The 16,834-nt window shown below is 39.7% G+C and overlaps 1 protein-coding gene across 1 annotated transcript in view; it reads left to right on the plus strand.

The window, feature by feature from the left end:
• The window catches only part of LOC134649648 (intermembrane lipid transfer protein Vps13), a 122,667-nt gene extending 106,481 nt beyond the window's left edge, over positions 1-16,186 (plus strand). The window contains exons 57-62 of the mRNA XM_063504486.1: positions 772-921; positions 2,347-2,436; positions 7,395-7,564; positions 11,587-11,713; positions 12,617-12,742; positions 15,492-16,186. Coding sequence (XP_063360556.1) covers positions 772-921; positions 2,347-2,436; positions 7,395-7,564; positions 11,587-11,713; positions 12,617-12,742; positions 15,492-15,689 — 861 coding nt within the window. The 3' untranslated portion in view covers positions 15,690-16,186. The remainder of the gene's footprint in view (positions 1-771; positions 922-2,346; positions 2,437-7,394; positions 7,565-11,586; positions 11,714-12,616; positions 12,743-15,491) is intronic.
• The last annotated feature ends 648 nt before the right edge of the window (positions 16,187-16,834 follow it).

The raw sequence follows: 16,834 nt of genomic DNA on the forward strand, positions 1-16,834 counted from the left end.
AAATGAATTCTGAATAGTCCTCGGTCCAATCGTTATATGACATCAAATTGTAACCCGGAACTTGAAGGGCATGTCCAGAGGCTAAAACAATTGCACTCATTTAATTCTATTGTAATGCCTATAGTGCTTAATTACAGATTCTGTTTTTAGCTTAATAATAGCACTTACCCCTTCGCCGTATAAAACACAAACAAATTGCAAAAAATGTCTATTAATTACACAGGTAAAACACAGGTTTTACATTTCAATTATGCTCGAATTTGCATGTCATTTATACCATTGCAATTTCATCTCCATTTTGGAGGGTAAACTTAACACATAACATCGCCGTTTCTACATCGGTGTGAACACATCTAAGAGATGAGCGGGAATGGCCTACGACCCGAGACGGTTGTTATTTTAAAGTCATGAATCTAAACTGCAGTATGGAATACAAACTTAAAAATAAATAAATAGAAAAAGATACTACACGAGCCGGGGATCGAACGCTCGACCTCTTGCACTAAAGTCTCATCGTCGTACCGCTGGTCCAGCGAGTCATTAAGAGAGCTGCTGAATTATGCCATGGCATTCGACTAGCGATATAGATATACTTAAGCCATTGAAAACTCGACCTTATGTCGATTAGTTAGAGATCAAATTCCCAAAGCTAATAAATTAACCATTATAAAGTACGTCGTAGAAACTATGTCGTACTTAATTTAGTAGTAACTACGTCGGAGAAACATATTCTGGAATGCAACCTATTCAAGGGTCCAATTGTTTTGGCAGGGCGCCATCCAAGGGCCGGGCGAGTTCGCCGAGGGCCTGTTCCTGGGCGTGCGCTCGCTGGTGGGGCACACGGTGGGCGGCGCGGCGGGCGCCATGTCGCGCATCACCGGCGCCATGGGCCACGGGCTGGCTGCGCTCTCGCTCGACAAGGTCAGTGCCAACAAGGGCCGGGCGAGTTCGCCGAGGGCCTGTTCCTGGGCGTGCGCTCGCTGGTGGGGCACACGGTGGGCGGCGCGGCGGGCGCCATGTCGCGCATCACCGGCGCCATGGGCCACGGGCTGGCTGCGCTCTCGCTCGACAAGGTCAGTGCCAACAAGGGCCGGGCGAGTTCGCCGAGGGCCTGTTCCTGGGCGTGCGCTCGCTGGTGGGGCACACGGTGGGCGGCGCGGCGGGCGCCATGTCGCGCATCACCGGCGCCATGGGCCACGGGCTGGCTGCGCTCTCGCTCGACAAGGTCAGTGCCAACAAGGGCCGGGCGAGTTCGCCGAGGGCCTGTTCCTGGGCGTGCGCTCGCTGGTGGGGCACACGGTGGGCGGCGCGGCGGGCGCCATGTCGCGCATCACCGGCGCCATGGGCCACGGGCTGGCTGCGCTCTCGCTCGACAAGGTCAGTGCCAACAAGTCGCTGGTATTGTGGCCGTCCATGGGCGACGATCATCGCTTATCATCAGGCTATTCGTCTGCTCGTTTGCATCCTATATCATAGACAAAAATTACGTGTAGGGGAGTACCGTAAAACTACTTTGTCGGATTTATTGATTTACATATCCATGCCAAATTGCAGCTTTCTAGCACTAACGATCGCGGAGAAAAGCCTCGGACTGACAGACAGACAGACGGACAGACAGACAGACGGACATGGCGAAACTATAAGGGTTCCTAGTTGACTACGGAACCCTAAAAAGAAGCAGTCTGATCCTGGGCTCTCATTGGTAAGCCAGAGATAGTTAGAACTAGAATACTAATACATAAAGTGTCATGCAATAGAACTTGCTATCTATGTAAACAAACAGCCATACTATAATTGACACTGAATGTCAATTTACTAGTAACTTTTGTTTACATAGTTAGCAAGTTCTATTGAATGACACTTTAGGTATTATATTATAATAAGTCTACTCGCTATGTGAGTCAAGGTCTTTTATGGTATTGGTACTGCTCCACCAAGCCACTCATTGACTAAAATTTACCCTGAAACTTTCGACGCTTGCCTATGTCTTTCATATTTATGTGCGGCCCCCACTCAGTATCAACGATTAGTGTTTGCTAACGAGTTAAGTCCTGCTATTTACTGAATATGAGCAATTATTTTTTGCTTTAGGGCTCATTTAGACGGCGCGCGAACTCGTATACGATTTAGTTACATTGCGGACCATTGAGGTTACATCAATTCAGCCGACCGATCAAATGACGCAATGTAATGAAACTCTCATGCGAGTTCTCGCACCGTCTAAATGAGCCCTTAATCTAAAGCAAGAAGTTTTCGAACTTTCGGATGGATGTTATTGTGAAATGTCTATTTACCTAAGCCAGACCTTTTTGTTGAACTTTTATTAATATTAGTTGTTATATCCAGGACTACCAACGCCGTCGACGCGACAACATAAACAAGCCTCCAGCGAATCTACAGGAGGGACTCGCGAGGAGTGGAAAAGGTCTAGTCATGGTATGTAGTTTATCAATTTCACGGTTGTTCATTTTACTTTTAATCCAGTTTTTAATTAATCCGCAACTAATCTTAACAATAGTCGAAGCAGAAACAAGTTAACCCCAATACGGTTTATTTTCCGCCTATAACTTCCTTCTTAAGATCGGTTTTCCTAGGATAGCGGTGCCGTCATATAGCGGCCTTCTCTATACTAAATAATACGGAATATGGATGTCGTAGTATTTGTATGGAGACGGCCGCTATATGACGGCACCGCTTTCGGAGGAAACCAAAGCTTTATTGGAGGTCATTTAAAAAATAACCGTAGTCGGGCGCAAAATAATATGTATGTACGTTCCTTACATAGTACATAGAAAACAAACATGAAAAACACAGTTACAGAGTAAATTAAATACAACAAAGGTGGACTAATCCCTGTATGGGATCTCTTCCAGTTAACACCACAACATCAACATCCGTTAACAGTTAGGTATAGGACTTGAGAGGTTATTTTTTTTCCTACTCTACTTACACCTATAAATTAAAGAAATCTTTCCCATATTTACTAGTTTGTGTCCTGTTCCATTTCAAATTAGATTTCGTCGATTTTTAGGGTTCCGTAGCCAAATGGCAAAAAACGGAACCCTTATAGATTCGTCATGTCTGTCTGTCTGTCTGTCCGTCTGTCCGTCTGTCTGTCCGTCCGTATGTCACAGCCACTTTTCTCCGAAACTATAAGAACTATACTGTTGAAACTTGGTAAGTAGATGTATTCTGTGAACCGCATTAAGATTTTCACACAAAAATAGAAGAAAAACAATAAATTTTTGGGGTTCCCCGTACTTCGAACTGAAACTCAAAAATTTTTTTTTCATCAAACCCATACGTGTGGGGTATCTATGGATAGGTCTTCAAAAATGATATGGAGGTTTCTAATATCATTTTTTTCTAAACTGAATAGTTTGCGCGAGAGACACTTCCAAAGTGGTAAAATGTGTGTCCCCCCCCCCGTAACTTCTAAAATAAGAGAATGATAAAACTAAAAAAAATATATGATGTACATTACCATGTAAACTTCCACCGAAAATTGGTTTGAACGAGATATATGTAGTAAGTAGTTTTTTTTTTATACGTCATAAATCGCCTAAATACGGAACCCTTCATGGGCGAGTCCGACTCGCACTTGGCCGCTTTTTATATGACCCTTACATTACAGATGTAGTGAACACTTTGCCATTGTATTTTTTAATTAAACTCTTTAAAATATTTTGATAGCAAACATATTTACAACATAGGATTCTTCTTCTCATCTTAGCGTTTTCCCGGATTCATCTTAAATGTGCCCGAGGTCCGCCTTGGAACCCGAATTCGAAAAATAGGCTCAGTTTTTACAAAAACAGACGCCATCTGACCTTACATCCCAGAGCCCGGCTACCTATACCTATTTAGTAGGCATAGTCGTAAGTACTAACAAAAAATGATCCCTGATGGTCCTTAAATAAATGAATTTATTTAATTATTTATTTAAATCTTCTCGAGGCAGAGGTGTAGGAGCCGGTGTAGCTTTATTTGACGTTCATAAGCGCATTGTAATATGCCTACTTGAATAAACTATCTTTTTCTCAAAAATGGACGGCAAAGTCGACGTTGCCGGTTAAAAAGTAGGTCGCGAAGTGCGTAGTTTATGGTCATTCAAAAAATTAAAAAGTTAAAAACATTGCAGTCTCGATTTCGGGACTGCAATGTTGCATACAAATTCCATTATATAACGAGTTCCAAACTTTGTAAAACTTTAAATGGCCATATCAAATGAAGGCATAGGTCCCTTAAACAGCCAAACAGATGATCAGCATTTATTATTATATAAAGCGTGTAACAGACTATCGCACCGCACCGCGACCTTGGAGCGTCGCACTCCTAAGTGAGAGCGAGAAACAGATATCTCTTTCTCGCTCTCACTTATGGGTGCGACGCTCCAAGGTCGCGGTGCGGTGCGATAGTCTGTTACAGGCTTAATGTTGGTACCGCGACTATTTAGGTGTCTCAAATAGGTTGGTGTATTTTCAGCAGAAAAATACTTCTTTTTTTTTTTAAGGCGGCAAGCATATCTTTTTAATGGTTTTACTTTTTTATGTGAAAATTAGCACGTTGCTTTCGTAAAATATTTCTATTTCTTGCACCATTTTTGAGAAGAGCACTATATATGACTCGGCTGGAAGGCTACTTGCTGGCTTCGGATTCAATTAAACGGACTCCCAAGGTCGTCCGTTTAAAACGAATCCTCAGCCAGCAAGTAGCTACTTCCGAACCTCGACAATAATGTACTATTATCTTTATCGCAACCTTGAATCATTTTTTGCCCGATGTTTTATTAGACTTAACGCGTTTTTTAATAACTGTCGGTTTTTCAGAAGGGTATCAAATCTAACCTAACCTTATGGCTTCTACAACATGCCAGCCATAATTACCGGTTTTTTTTAACCCTTTGGCCGCCAAGAACGTCAGCTAACTCGCGCGGCCTTAGCCCACGTCAACCTCCGTGCATTCCGACATGGATCACGATGACACGCCGCACACGATGGACATGGCGTCCAAGGGGTTAATAAAACGCGTTCGGTGAAATGAAAATTTGGCAAAAGAAGTACCTAAAACATTTTTTGAAGTTGCGATAATCCTATCGGTACATGTGTACATGAATATCAAATGATGTCTGGTACATAATATCCAAGAAACATTTTGACACTAATCGGAGTTTGAATCCGTGACTTGCGGTTTGAAAGTTTCGTTACCGCTAGGACTAGGCCACCAACGCTTCTGTTTACAATATTAGATGGCCCCGTTTTGGTAACCGTTTATTTTTTGGTATAGTACGGCACTTCTGAGGTGAACTTTTCGCTTCAAACCGTAATCTTTCAAACAAAGGCCATTGTCTCTATTATCGCAAAAGCGTTGACTTGGCACGTGCCAGTACAACATTCATATTGAAAAACAACCGGTATCGTCATAGTATTAAGGTTCAAATTTAATGTTACTGATATTCTATATATTACGTTTTGGTAGTGTAGGACGATAGACCGCCCCGAAGCGATACGGCACTCATATTATTTTGATACTTAGTGTGGTCTTAAAAATGAAACACGGTTATTTATGATAAAGCGTTGTATATTTGTTATATAACAAAATCTGAATTTAAGATTAATAAGTTTAACATAGGTATAATCAAAATTTTTCCGTGTAGGTATATAAACAGTTATACGTACTACTAGATAAAATCGTGTCATAAAAAATCAGATATAATCAATTTCTTTCTTATATCATAACCGACCTTTCTTCTGACCGTTGACACGTGACGTTTTGTTAGAAAAGCTGTACGCTTCAAAGCTCCATGTTTGCCTTATCATTGTTTTTATTGTTACTATGCGTCGGCATCACATCAGAGGTGCTAATTTCACAGTATCGTTATTTTAAAGATAAGAAAAAATAACAATGCTTGCAGCTGCACCTTTGTAAATTATTACATTTACTACCGCAAGCTAATAATTTAAATAAAACAATATAATAAATAACCGCGTTTCATTTTTAACACCACACTAAGTATCAAAATAATATGAGCGCCGTATCGCTTCGGGGCGGTTTATCGTCCTACACTACCAAAACGTAATATCTAGAATATCAGTGACATTAAATTTGAACCTTAATACTATGACGATACCGGTTGTTTTTCAATATGAATGTTCTACTGGCACGTGCCAAGTCGGGAGCAAGCGCTTTTGCGATAATAGAGACAATGGCCTTTGTTTGAAAGATTACGGTTTGAAGCGAAAAGTTCACCTCAGAAGAGCCGTACTATAAGCTTAATTTAGCTTCAGTTTATTAATAGTATAATGGCTACTGTTTGGTGCTTATTTAAATTAATTGGCGCTAAAATATGAATTGACAGCCAAATTATATTATTACATGCCTAATAAATGTAACTGTTTCATGTTTTAGATGCCCAATAAATAATAAGCCTTGTTAAATCAGAGTTTTAAATGAAGCGGATGTGCAGAAATAATTTTAGTTTGGTAATTATGTAAGACTTTGTACATATCAATACTTTACAGCCACATGATTACATAACATGACCATAAATTACTACCTCTTTATTACATTAAGTACTACTCACATACTACACAAGGATCAATGCATGGTAACTTACAGTTTTTAAACCGTGTCACTCGATAATAAGTTGTACTTAATAAATATAGGATTCATGAACTATTTACCAAAACTGGGTCGAGTATATTAATAAATGAGTATGACAGATTGAAAACCCAAATTAGAGAATTTCGTTATAATTATGGGATCATTAAACAATGGCAGCTTGTGCGAGTGAGACGCTATCCTTGGCTTGGTGACTCTCGCTTTAACCGCTTTCTCCATTCTCCGTTGCAAAAAATGTACCTATCTTGTACAGCAATTTGGTTCAATTTTCGCTAATAAATTGCTCAATCCAGTGCAAGGTATATCCATAAGTTAAGTTGCGCGTTTGTGACGTGTTTATCCACTTTCTTTGGTTATTACATAATTTGCTGAAGTGAAACGCGCTTTAGCGGCGCTGTGCACTTTTTGATGTGGGGAAAAAAAATGTTAATCTGGCGACAGATCACGTGACCGTAAAACGGACACGTGACCTGATCGAAAAACTGTTACAATGTCATTGAGTTTTTCTTTATTGATTTAAATGTCATCTAGTGAGTTTCCCTCTAACTGGTATTAATATAACTCAAGTACTAACAGTGATGCGCTTAGGGGTTTCAAGTAATGCGTCGAAATAACGCTAGATGGCGTTAACCTCAATTATACATAGTGCTGCAGACATTTTGCACTAGTCATTGAGTTTTCACTTCTGCCGGCACTCCCGGAGTGCAACCCGTTGTTCTTTTTTTCTTGTTTATGTGTGGTTACCACGTATTGACCTTTACACCATCACCCAGGGCGTGTTCGACGGCGTGACGGGCGTGTTCACGAAGCCGATAGAGGGCGCGCGCTCCGAGGGCGTCGAGGGATTCTTCAAGGGCCTCGGTCGCGGCGCCGTTGGTCTCGTCGCGAGGCCTACGGCAGGCGTGGTTGACTTCGCCTCGGGATCCTTCGACGCTGTTAAGAGGTGAATTATGACTCTAGGCCTGTCCACTACACATGTACATGTACACTGTTATTCACGAAGCCGATAGAGGGCGCGCGCTCCGAGGGCGTCGAGGGATTCTTCAAGGGCCTCGGTCGCGGCGCCGTTGGTCTCGTCGCGAGGCCTACGGCAGGCGTGGTTGACTTCGCCTCGGGATCCTTCGACGCTGTTAAGAGGTGAATTATGACTCTAGGCCTGTCCACTACACATGTACATGTACACTGTTATTCACGAAGCCGATAGAGGGCGCGCGCTCCGAGGGCGTCGAGGGATTCTTCAAGGGCCTCGGTCGCGGCGCCGTTGGTCTCGTCGCGAGGCCTACGGCAGGCGTGGTTGACTTCGCCTCGGGATCCTTCGACGCTGTTAAGAGGTGAATTATGACTCTAGGCCTATCCACTACACATGTACATGTACACTGTTATTCACGAAGCCGATAGAGAAAGCGCGCCCTGAGGGAGTCGAGGGGCCCTTTAAGGGCCTCGGTCGCGACGTAACGAGACTTCGACGCTGTTAAGAAGTGAATTAGAGCCCTAAGTATTACTGTGTGTAATTTTATTTTTCGGCTTATTTTATGTGTCTTTCCTTTATGTTTCCGTGATTATTTCTCACTTGATGGTTTCATCGGAAGATCAGCGCTGGAAGTCGCCAGCAACATGCTGTGATGGGGCCATTTCGTGACACTTTATTTTTCACTATGATATTTCTATGTATGTCTATTGTCTTTGTGTTTACGAATAAAAAACTATTATATTCTATTCTAAGTTTCATGATTAAGGACGCGCTCTCAAGGAGTGGAGGGGTTTCTAAGCGTTGTTGCGCAGAGTCCATGGATTATTTTAATGCTTGAAACATTTTATTTCTATTATGTATTACTTACTTGCACTTTGACATTTTATAGCCCACCAAGTTCCCTTGAGATCCCCGCTACGTTGCTAAATGATATTGATTCCTTTTAGTGGAAAGGGCCAGTATTTCAACGTTCTCTTTGTATCACCACTATTCCAGACTCTAATAGCGACTTGTTAGGCTGTCGTGCCAGAATAAAACACACATATTTTAATCTACACGTTTATCATGTTATTTCTTTCGAATTAAGTGGGTAAGTGGTTGCAAGATGCATGAAATGCTTTGGACGAGAAAATGTCTAGTCAATATTCTAACAATTTACTAGTATTCTTATGTCACAGGAACCTTTAGAATAAATGTCAAAAACTAAACATTTTGTCTGCCTGTACGTACGTACTTAAAATTTGAAAGAGCGAATCAATAAAGTAATGACTTGCTGCCATATAGTCGTTATCTTATCGAGTAATCGTTATAAAAGTTGACGAAAGTAGTCGTTCCCAGAGCACCAAGACCGCTTATAAATGTACGCTGTAAATTTAACCTTCACGCTTTCGATTAAGGTTTATATTTGCTTGCTTGCGCCCATAACTTTGGCATGTGAGTGACGTCACTGACGGTTTTGTACATGAAATATGGCGTTCATAGGGTTAATATTGTGTTTCAAGCTTTTAATAATTTTGAAATAACAGTTTTATACATTACACTAGCCTTTTTATGGCCCTTTGCGCTCTGTTACAAAATGTGTGGTCTTATGTAGTTATTCTATATACAAATAACATTTCCGTACAATTCTAACTGGATTTGAATCTGTAGACTCCCAAGGATTAGCTAAGGTACATACGGGAGCATCCATAAAATACTTCTTTTCCCCTTTTAGTCTTTTTTTATAACATTTTATGATTTTTATTGCATATTTTTTTTGTTTTAATATTTTTCTATAATTCAGGACAGGACGGTTTAATTAAGGCGAGGTTATAATGAAATTGTAATTTACTTATCGTCGCGTTGAGCCATGTTCGGATACTTTTCGATTATCATGTAAGCGTATTTCATGGATGGCCCCCCGTGCGAAATGCCTATACGAATTCTGAGAAATCTGGGATTTCTGGGAGCTGCCCGTCATTATTAGGGCCTCGTGCTAGAAGGAGGAAATTTAGAGAGAAATAGATTTGTGGAATTAATCGCTTTTCGGTGAATGAAAACGTCAAAAATAACCGGAGGCCTAGTTACTCCTCTGGATTGTAAGGTCAGATGACAGTCGCATATTAGATTGCCAAAGCGGACCCAGGGCACCTATCAGGGAAACGCTAAGATGAGATTTTAGTAGTTGAACGGCCTAGTGGTTATAGGGCATAGCGGAAGGGTTGTGCGGCGTGATCGTGATGCCGGTGCGCGGCGCGCAGAGCGGAGGCGCAAGCGGTTTCTTCAAGGGCGTGGGGATCGGCACCGCGGGGCTCCTGACGCGCCCCGTCGGCGGTATCGTCGACTTCATTACTGGACTCTGCACTACTGTCAGAAGGTCCCAGTCACAGACGACATCCTCTAGACTGAGCATAGTAGCGCTACCTCTGCCACAAACAAGGCTCGGAACCGGTTTTTTCTTCATACAAAAAATACCGGTATTATTACGTTCTTTTTCGTTCTTTGGTTTATTATTAAATTTATAATGGGACAATCTAATAATACGAAGTTGTTACATAAATACATGATTCAGTCCTACGTAAAAAGCATAAAATAATTAAAAATATTGGGCTATTTTGGGTTTTACAAAAAAACCGGTTCCGAGCCCTGGCCACAAATATACGGTATTTTTACTCCATTATCGAGTCAGTGTCTTTGTGTGACGTCCGTGTCTTTGAACGGACCAATCACGGCACGGGACTCGCTCACCTCGTCCCCCGCACCCCAGTATTTTTGGCAGCATCGGTTTCATGAAATAATTTTAGCTCTAAACTCCGTCTAGAGGATTCCTAGTCTATGGTCCCAGTAATATACTGTATTACGATTTAGTTCATGCGACATTCGTTCATTTTGATCACAGGGCTGCCCGCCTGCGTCATATAGTCCGAGGGACACGGAATGCACGCTCGACGCCGATGGCCATACATTTGTTTTGAGCAACGTATGGTATACATAACCAATGTATGGTGGTCGGATAGTGCGTTTTGTGGCCGAAGTGTCAGTCCTTTACATCTTGATTCCGTTGCGACTTAGTTATCTCACTAGGGTTAGGTAGTTAATAGTAAGGTTATTGGGGACTCGAAGTTGGGTAGTTTGAAATAACGAGACGTAGCTACAAATGTCTTTACGGATCACTTATTTCGGCGCGCGAATTTTTTATTATGGCTTTGTTCGAGTAGCGTTAGGGCCATCCTTAAAATACGCAAATTATTAGCAAATATTTAAGACGTTTTGCGCAGTTTTGTTTCGGCGAATTCTATTTTGAAATTTCATTCTCCGTGAATAAAGAATGAATTAGCTGTGTGTAAGTTAACATTATGTGTTTTTCTACTACACGTCATTCACATCTCAACCCTCCTCCTACCCTTTTGATTAAGTACGTATTTTATGGATGGTCTGTGAACAAGCGAAAGAATATACCTACGACAATATTACGTCTTCATGATTCTAAAAAGAAGTTTTCATCAAAATATAACTATTATGTATGTACCTAATAAAAATAGAATATTTTTTAATACTGAGTGAACCGTAATAATTATCGTACTTAACAACATTTACCTTTTGTAGTGTAGCTAATAAAATTGTGTAGCATGGCCCACTTATTCATAAATTGCTTTAGCTTCGGTTGATTTAGTTGTAAACACTAGATATACATAGTTTGTAGGCCAAAACTTACCTTTGTAACCTTTTGGGTCATAGCTTCAAGATATAGTGTGTAACTTAATGTTACTATGAAATGATAAATAACTTAGAGTTAGACCAAGAAAAGTCTGCAGCGATTTTGTTAGCCCACGCAGTGCAAGTGTTACACGTCATAAATTCATATAAGTTTGACGTTTAATATGACACTTGCACTGCTTGGGCTATCGCTGCAGACTTTTCTCGGTCTGACTCTAGTCTCGGGTAAACAATTACAGTTTCATACACTACTCTAAAAATATACCCAGCAATACGTATTAAATGTGATGTGTCTTTAGGGCGGCTGACTTGTCAGAAGAGACGACGAAACGACGCGCCGCGCGGTACTTGCCGGCCGACACCGGCGTGAGGCCGTACTCGCGCAGCCACGCCGAGGGCTATAAGATGCTGTCCGAACTGGAGAAGGTACCATGTAGAGTGTGGCGGGCTGAGGTCGCTAAGAGAAAATCTTTACTCCGTATAGTCTAGCCACGCTAAGTTCCTAGCGACTTGGCAATCTTGGCAATGACTATACTTATTAACTCACATTTATAGACGGGTCTATCGCGATTTTTTGAAGTGAAAACTTCTTTAGCGGCGCTGTGCACTTTTTGTGCTGGGGAAAAAATGTTAAACTCGCGACAGGTCACGTGACCGTAAGATTCGTAAGACGGACACGTGACCTGATCGAAAAACTGTTACAATGTCATTGAGTTTTCACTTCTGCCGGCACTCCCGGAGTGCAACCCGTTGTTTTTTTTGTTAGCCGCGAGCACGACCAGTGAAACCTGTGTCGAAACGTCGGTAAATAAAGGTAATACAATATATTTCGCGATAGAACCGTCTAAATATGTGTTCAAAACGCGAAAGTCTTCAATATTATAATGACTATCCTTCACGTAAAACTTTCGTTTTACGTAGAATTTTTACACTGGAGGACAAAACGTTGTGAAATATACTTTATGTGCTGAAAATCCAAATTGTAAAGATATATCATATTAACTGTATCAAACAGAAACGTCTGCGTACAATGCTATTAAGCTTATAATTAAATTAAAAGTGAAAAAAGTTACTGTCTTTGAACTCATGACCACTGGATCGCTAGCCCAGTGCCCTGCCATCTGAGCTACCAAGACCTCACCCAGCAGCATATTTCCACCATATGGGCCTTACCCTAGCTACATCTACCGTAAGACCATTACACTTAAACGCCAGTTAGTTTTTTTCACTTTTAATTTATTTCGGATATATTATCTCCAATAAATATATATATGATTTCCAGGTATGAACGTCTTGATTAGCTGAACTGATTGATTTTCATTTCATCAGGGTAAGTTCGTGAGCACGGACTCGTATGAGGCGCACGTGTGGGTGATCCCCGCCAAGGAGGTGGTGATGTGCACGGACAAGCGGCTGCTGTATCTTGAGAGGAACGTGGTCTTCGGCGGCTGGCAGGTACGTACAGAAAGTTGGCTCACAGAACATATATATATACTTTTTTATACCATATAGGTGGCAAACAAGCATACGGGCCGCCTGATGGTAAGCAGTATAAATAGCACTACGTAAAGAATTCTCACTGTCTAACAAAATTGTTGTTCGTAATTCATAATTTATTTGCGTAAGATAGTACATGCAGGTTGATATAAGATTACACATAGGAATCAACTATAACTGTTGAGAGCGAATCGCGTTATCTGTCTCTACTAGCGACCCGCCCCGGCTTCGCACGAGTTAACAAATTATACATAAACCTTCCTCTTGAATCACTCTATCTATTTAAAAAAACCGCATCAAAATCCGTTGCGTAGTTTTAAAGATACGTAGAGACAGACAGCGGGGAGCGACTTTGTTTTATACTATGTAGTGATTGAACAGAAATCAAAAAGTGTATAGGTGAACCAGGATCTATTGAGGGTGCGCCATATTACGGAAATTTGTTGGTACTAATTTCTAGCAATGGCAACAATTTTAATAATAGACAACATCTACCCTCTATGATAGTTGTCAATATTGACAATGTAAACATTGCTTTGTCTAGTTTCGTGTGAATTATTATTAGACTGCAATAATCATGCCGAAAGTTTTAGATTTTACAGAGAAAAAAGTTGTAAATAGTGTATAAGTATAGTTATTTATTGGAAAAAAACGTGCGGGAGAGAAATTACTTCCATTAAAAACATAACGAAATTAGCATCTGAATTGACGGGTAAGTTTCAAACTTATAGACAAATGTCACTATAGTCAGGTCGTCACGATTTGGTTGATGTCTTAATGACTGAAGAATATTTAGATTCCGATTTTGAGTATAATGTTGAGAACGAGTCAAATTCCTTGATGACTGAAGAATATTTAGATCCCGATTTCAACTATGCTGAATAGAACATATTTGGTACGTTAAATAATTTTATTTGTAAAATTATCTATATAAATTCTTACTTATAACTCTTGCGTTACTTATTGACTTTACGCTATTCATTTTATCTAAATCGAGTCAGCCATTAAAGCGTAAAAACCGAAGAAATATCCAATCATCAAACTTCGCACTTATTAAAGTTGTCGGAATAAAACAAAAATCATCTGCCAATTTCCATTGTCCCCACTATACAAATTGTTGCTATATAAAATTCAAAACGAGCGCCCTCTTGACAATACTCCCAAAGTTCTGGTTTACCTATAGGCAGGCAGCAATGTTTTTTAAACTATTGCTCAACAGTATATTTTTACTAGGAAAAAGATCTTATTTAACTAACTTGAAAAAGAAAAATACTTAATCAGTTCTTGCAACTTAATTGGTTGGGTCATCGTCAGTCAGAAGATGTAGGCGGCCACGTGCTTTTAGGTACTTCACTTGCAAACTTTGTACTGGTTGTCATAATTTTATTGTCTGTGAAAACTTGTCAAAAACAGTTTTTAAAGGCACGGTATGATATAAGTTACTCTATGGTTTACGTTGGGTGTTTGTGTTTTGGCGGCAGAACATTGCAGTAATAACCCCTATTATGAATACATATGTTCTTTTGGCACAACATGAAGCATTTTTAATTTTTAAGCAACATTAATTTTCTTTATTTCATTTTAAGTCTAGTTAAAGACTATTTAATAAAATTAAATCGGCTCGAAATAACGCAATAATTACACTATAGAAACATTTTTGGAAAACCGCCTGAAAGAAGAAAATATCAGTTAGAAGAGTATTATGGGTTCAGACTTCCGGAAAATACAATTCCGTCATCTAAATTTATTAGCAGAGATCTCTTCCACCCTACGTAAGCATTATATATCCATTGCATCAATGTCGCCTCCGATAACCAGTGAACTTTCACAAGCTGACCTACTTTATCGACATTGTTATTATTGTAACTTTTGTACTAACCGGCCATCTAAGGTGAAAGATGGCGAAGAGGGTTCCCGGAAGGGTTTATTTTCTTTTTGTGTATCATACAGAGAGTTATTAAATTGAATATCTATATTGTTGGCTGTTGAAAATAAAATTACATTTATTTCCATTATTTATAACTATACTTCGTTTTTTTTTGCATTAGAAATAAGGTAAACAATCTTGGTGTGTCTTTTAATTGAAAAACACATTTTAAAAATAAGTTACGGTAAATAATGTAACAATTATGAATCTAATACGATCTTTTATAGTCTTCTGCTTTCATAAGTAATAGTTATTGATTTTTAAAAAGTGTTTTTCAATTAAAAGACATGTCAAAATCGCTTACCTTCTTTCAAGTTCTTTCTAATGCTAAAAAAAACGAACTATATCAAAAACCAGTAAAGAAGAAAGAAGTTTTATTATACAAACTTCACAGTAAACAATAGTTTGTAGTTTCAAAAAGCAAAAGCCTCGTAGTAATGAACAGATCCTTTCTACCTGCCAAAGACGAGAAATACGATACGGACGTGGGAAATTTTTACTAGGTACAACTTTACGATATACAACGTCAAGTAAAGCGATTCTCGCTGAATGGGATGTATCCCACCTACAGAATATTTTTGAATAAAGCCAGTGAGTTATCGTTAAATAGGAGGGTGTCCGATCGACCGTTGGCCCGCAAAATTGCTCGAAACTAGCGAACTGATTCAAGCTCCGCGCGAACCTACTCGTACAACCTTTTTAGACTAGTTCAAGGTCATTACTAAGCAGCTCACCCTGAGTTATTTTTAGAAAGCTGCTCATAGTTTTATCTCTTCACAGATCCTGTGGACCTACCTCTGGTCGGAGCTACCCGAAGTACCGACCGCCGTCGCGAAGGGGGTGTACATACCGACTGCGAAGAAAAAGGTGTTGGGCATGTTCCCGAGCTCCGGATCCGGTAAAGTGATATTTTTAGTCGACGAACAACAGAAGAAATACTTGCTGGCACAGTGTGAGAGGCTCATGAGCTCCCGTTGACATGAAGTAGTAGAAAGGATGACCCCGACCGAGTGGCTGGGAGAGTTCTTTCTACTTGTCTTTGATTTCCGCACCGCGATGCTTGCAGTCGCCTACCACTTTAACCTGCACCATCTTACCCCGAGAGGCTTCCGCTAACTATCGCTGTGCTTAACTGAACTCTTATTTCGTATCGTGTATATTTTCATCTCCACTATGCGAAGCTTGTGAGTGTATTTGTGTATTTTGATATATTTTTCTTACGATGACGTGTATAAGATGTGTATTGAAAGTGATTGAAATCCTGAAAACTTATTACCAATAAGTGTAGCCAACAGCTAGAAGCTGAAGTAAATCGTTAATATCGCTACACAACATAATATTATCGCTTCAAGTATTTAATCTCATTTGTCTACTTAACTCAGTTTTGAATTGTATGATTTTGCTTATTATTATGTGCTTACTGCACTAACATTTATTATATACTACTCTGCTGATTTTGGACATTTTACCATACAGAATATATTTGCATTTAAGCAATGTTTAAATTGTGCCGTCTTCCGACAAACTGAAATATTTAAGATGAACAAAATTATATTAGCTGTTTAAAAGCTGTGTAAAGTAGAAGAAGTCAGGAACTGTGTTTGAGCTGTGAATATTGTTTTGTTAATACATAAAATTTTATGGGATTGTTGTTATTTCCATCGATTAATGCAGTAACCATCAAAGTTGTATACAGTGATATTTTTGATTTGAATCTGTTGATATTATGTTGTTTGAAAGATTAAATAATTAAGTTTAAATTGTACAACCGTTACCGAATGTATTTACTTGGTATTATGACACATGTTCTTTATCGAGGCCTAATAGTACTAACTAAACTCGAATACACGAGATGTTTTCAATGAATTAAATACGTTATCAAACTGTAGCAGTGTACATAATTATATTTTAAATGTTGATTACTAAGGCGTTCCAAATAGCAGTGCCTTAATATCAGTGTTTAGAGATATTATTGTCGATGGAAACCGTTTTGTTAAAAATAGCGTTATTCAGAAAAAATGCGTTTATCTACTAGGTGCTAGTCCTAGTACCTATTTATGAAGTCATTAAATAATTGTGTTATTTTGAACCAATGCTATTTCCACTTCTGTTTTTTTGTAACA

The sequence above is a fragment of the Cydia amplana genome, chromosome 7 (genome assembly GCF_948474715.1).
Source record: "Cydia amplana chromosome 7, ilCydAmpl1.1, whole genome shotgun sequence".
Classification (NCBI taxonomy): domain Eukaryota; kingdom Metazoa; phylum Arthropoda; class Insecta; order Lepidoptera; family Tortricidae; genus Cydia; species Cydia amplana.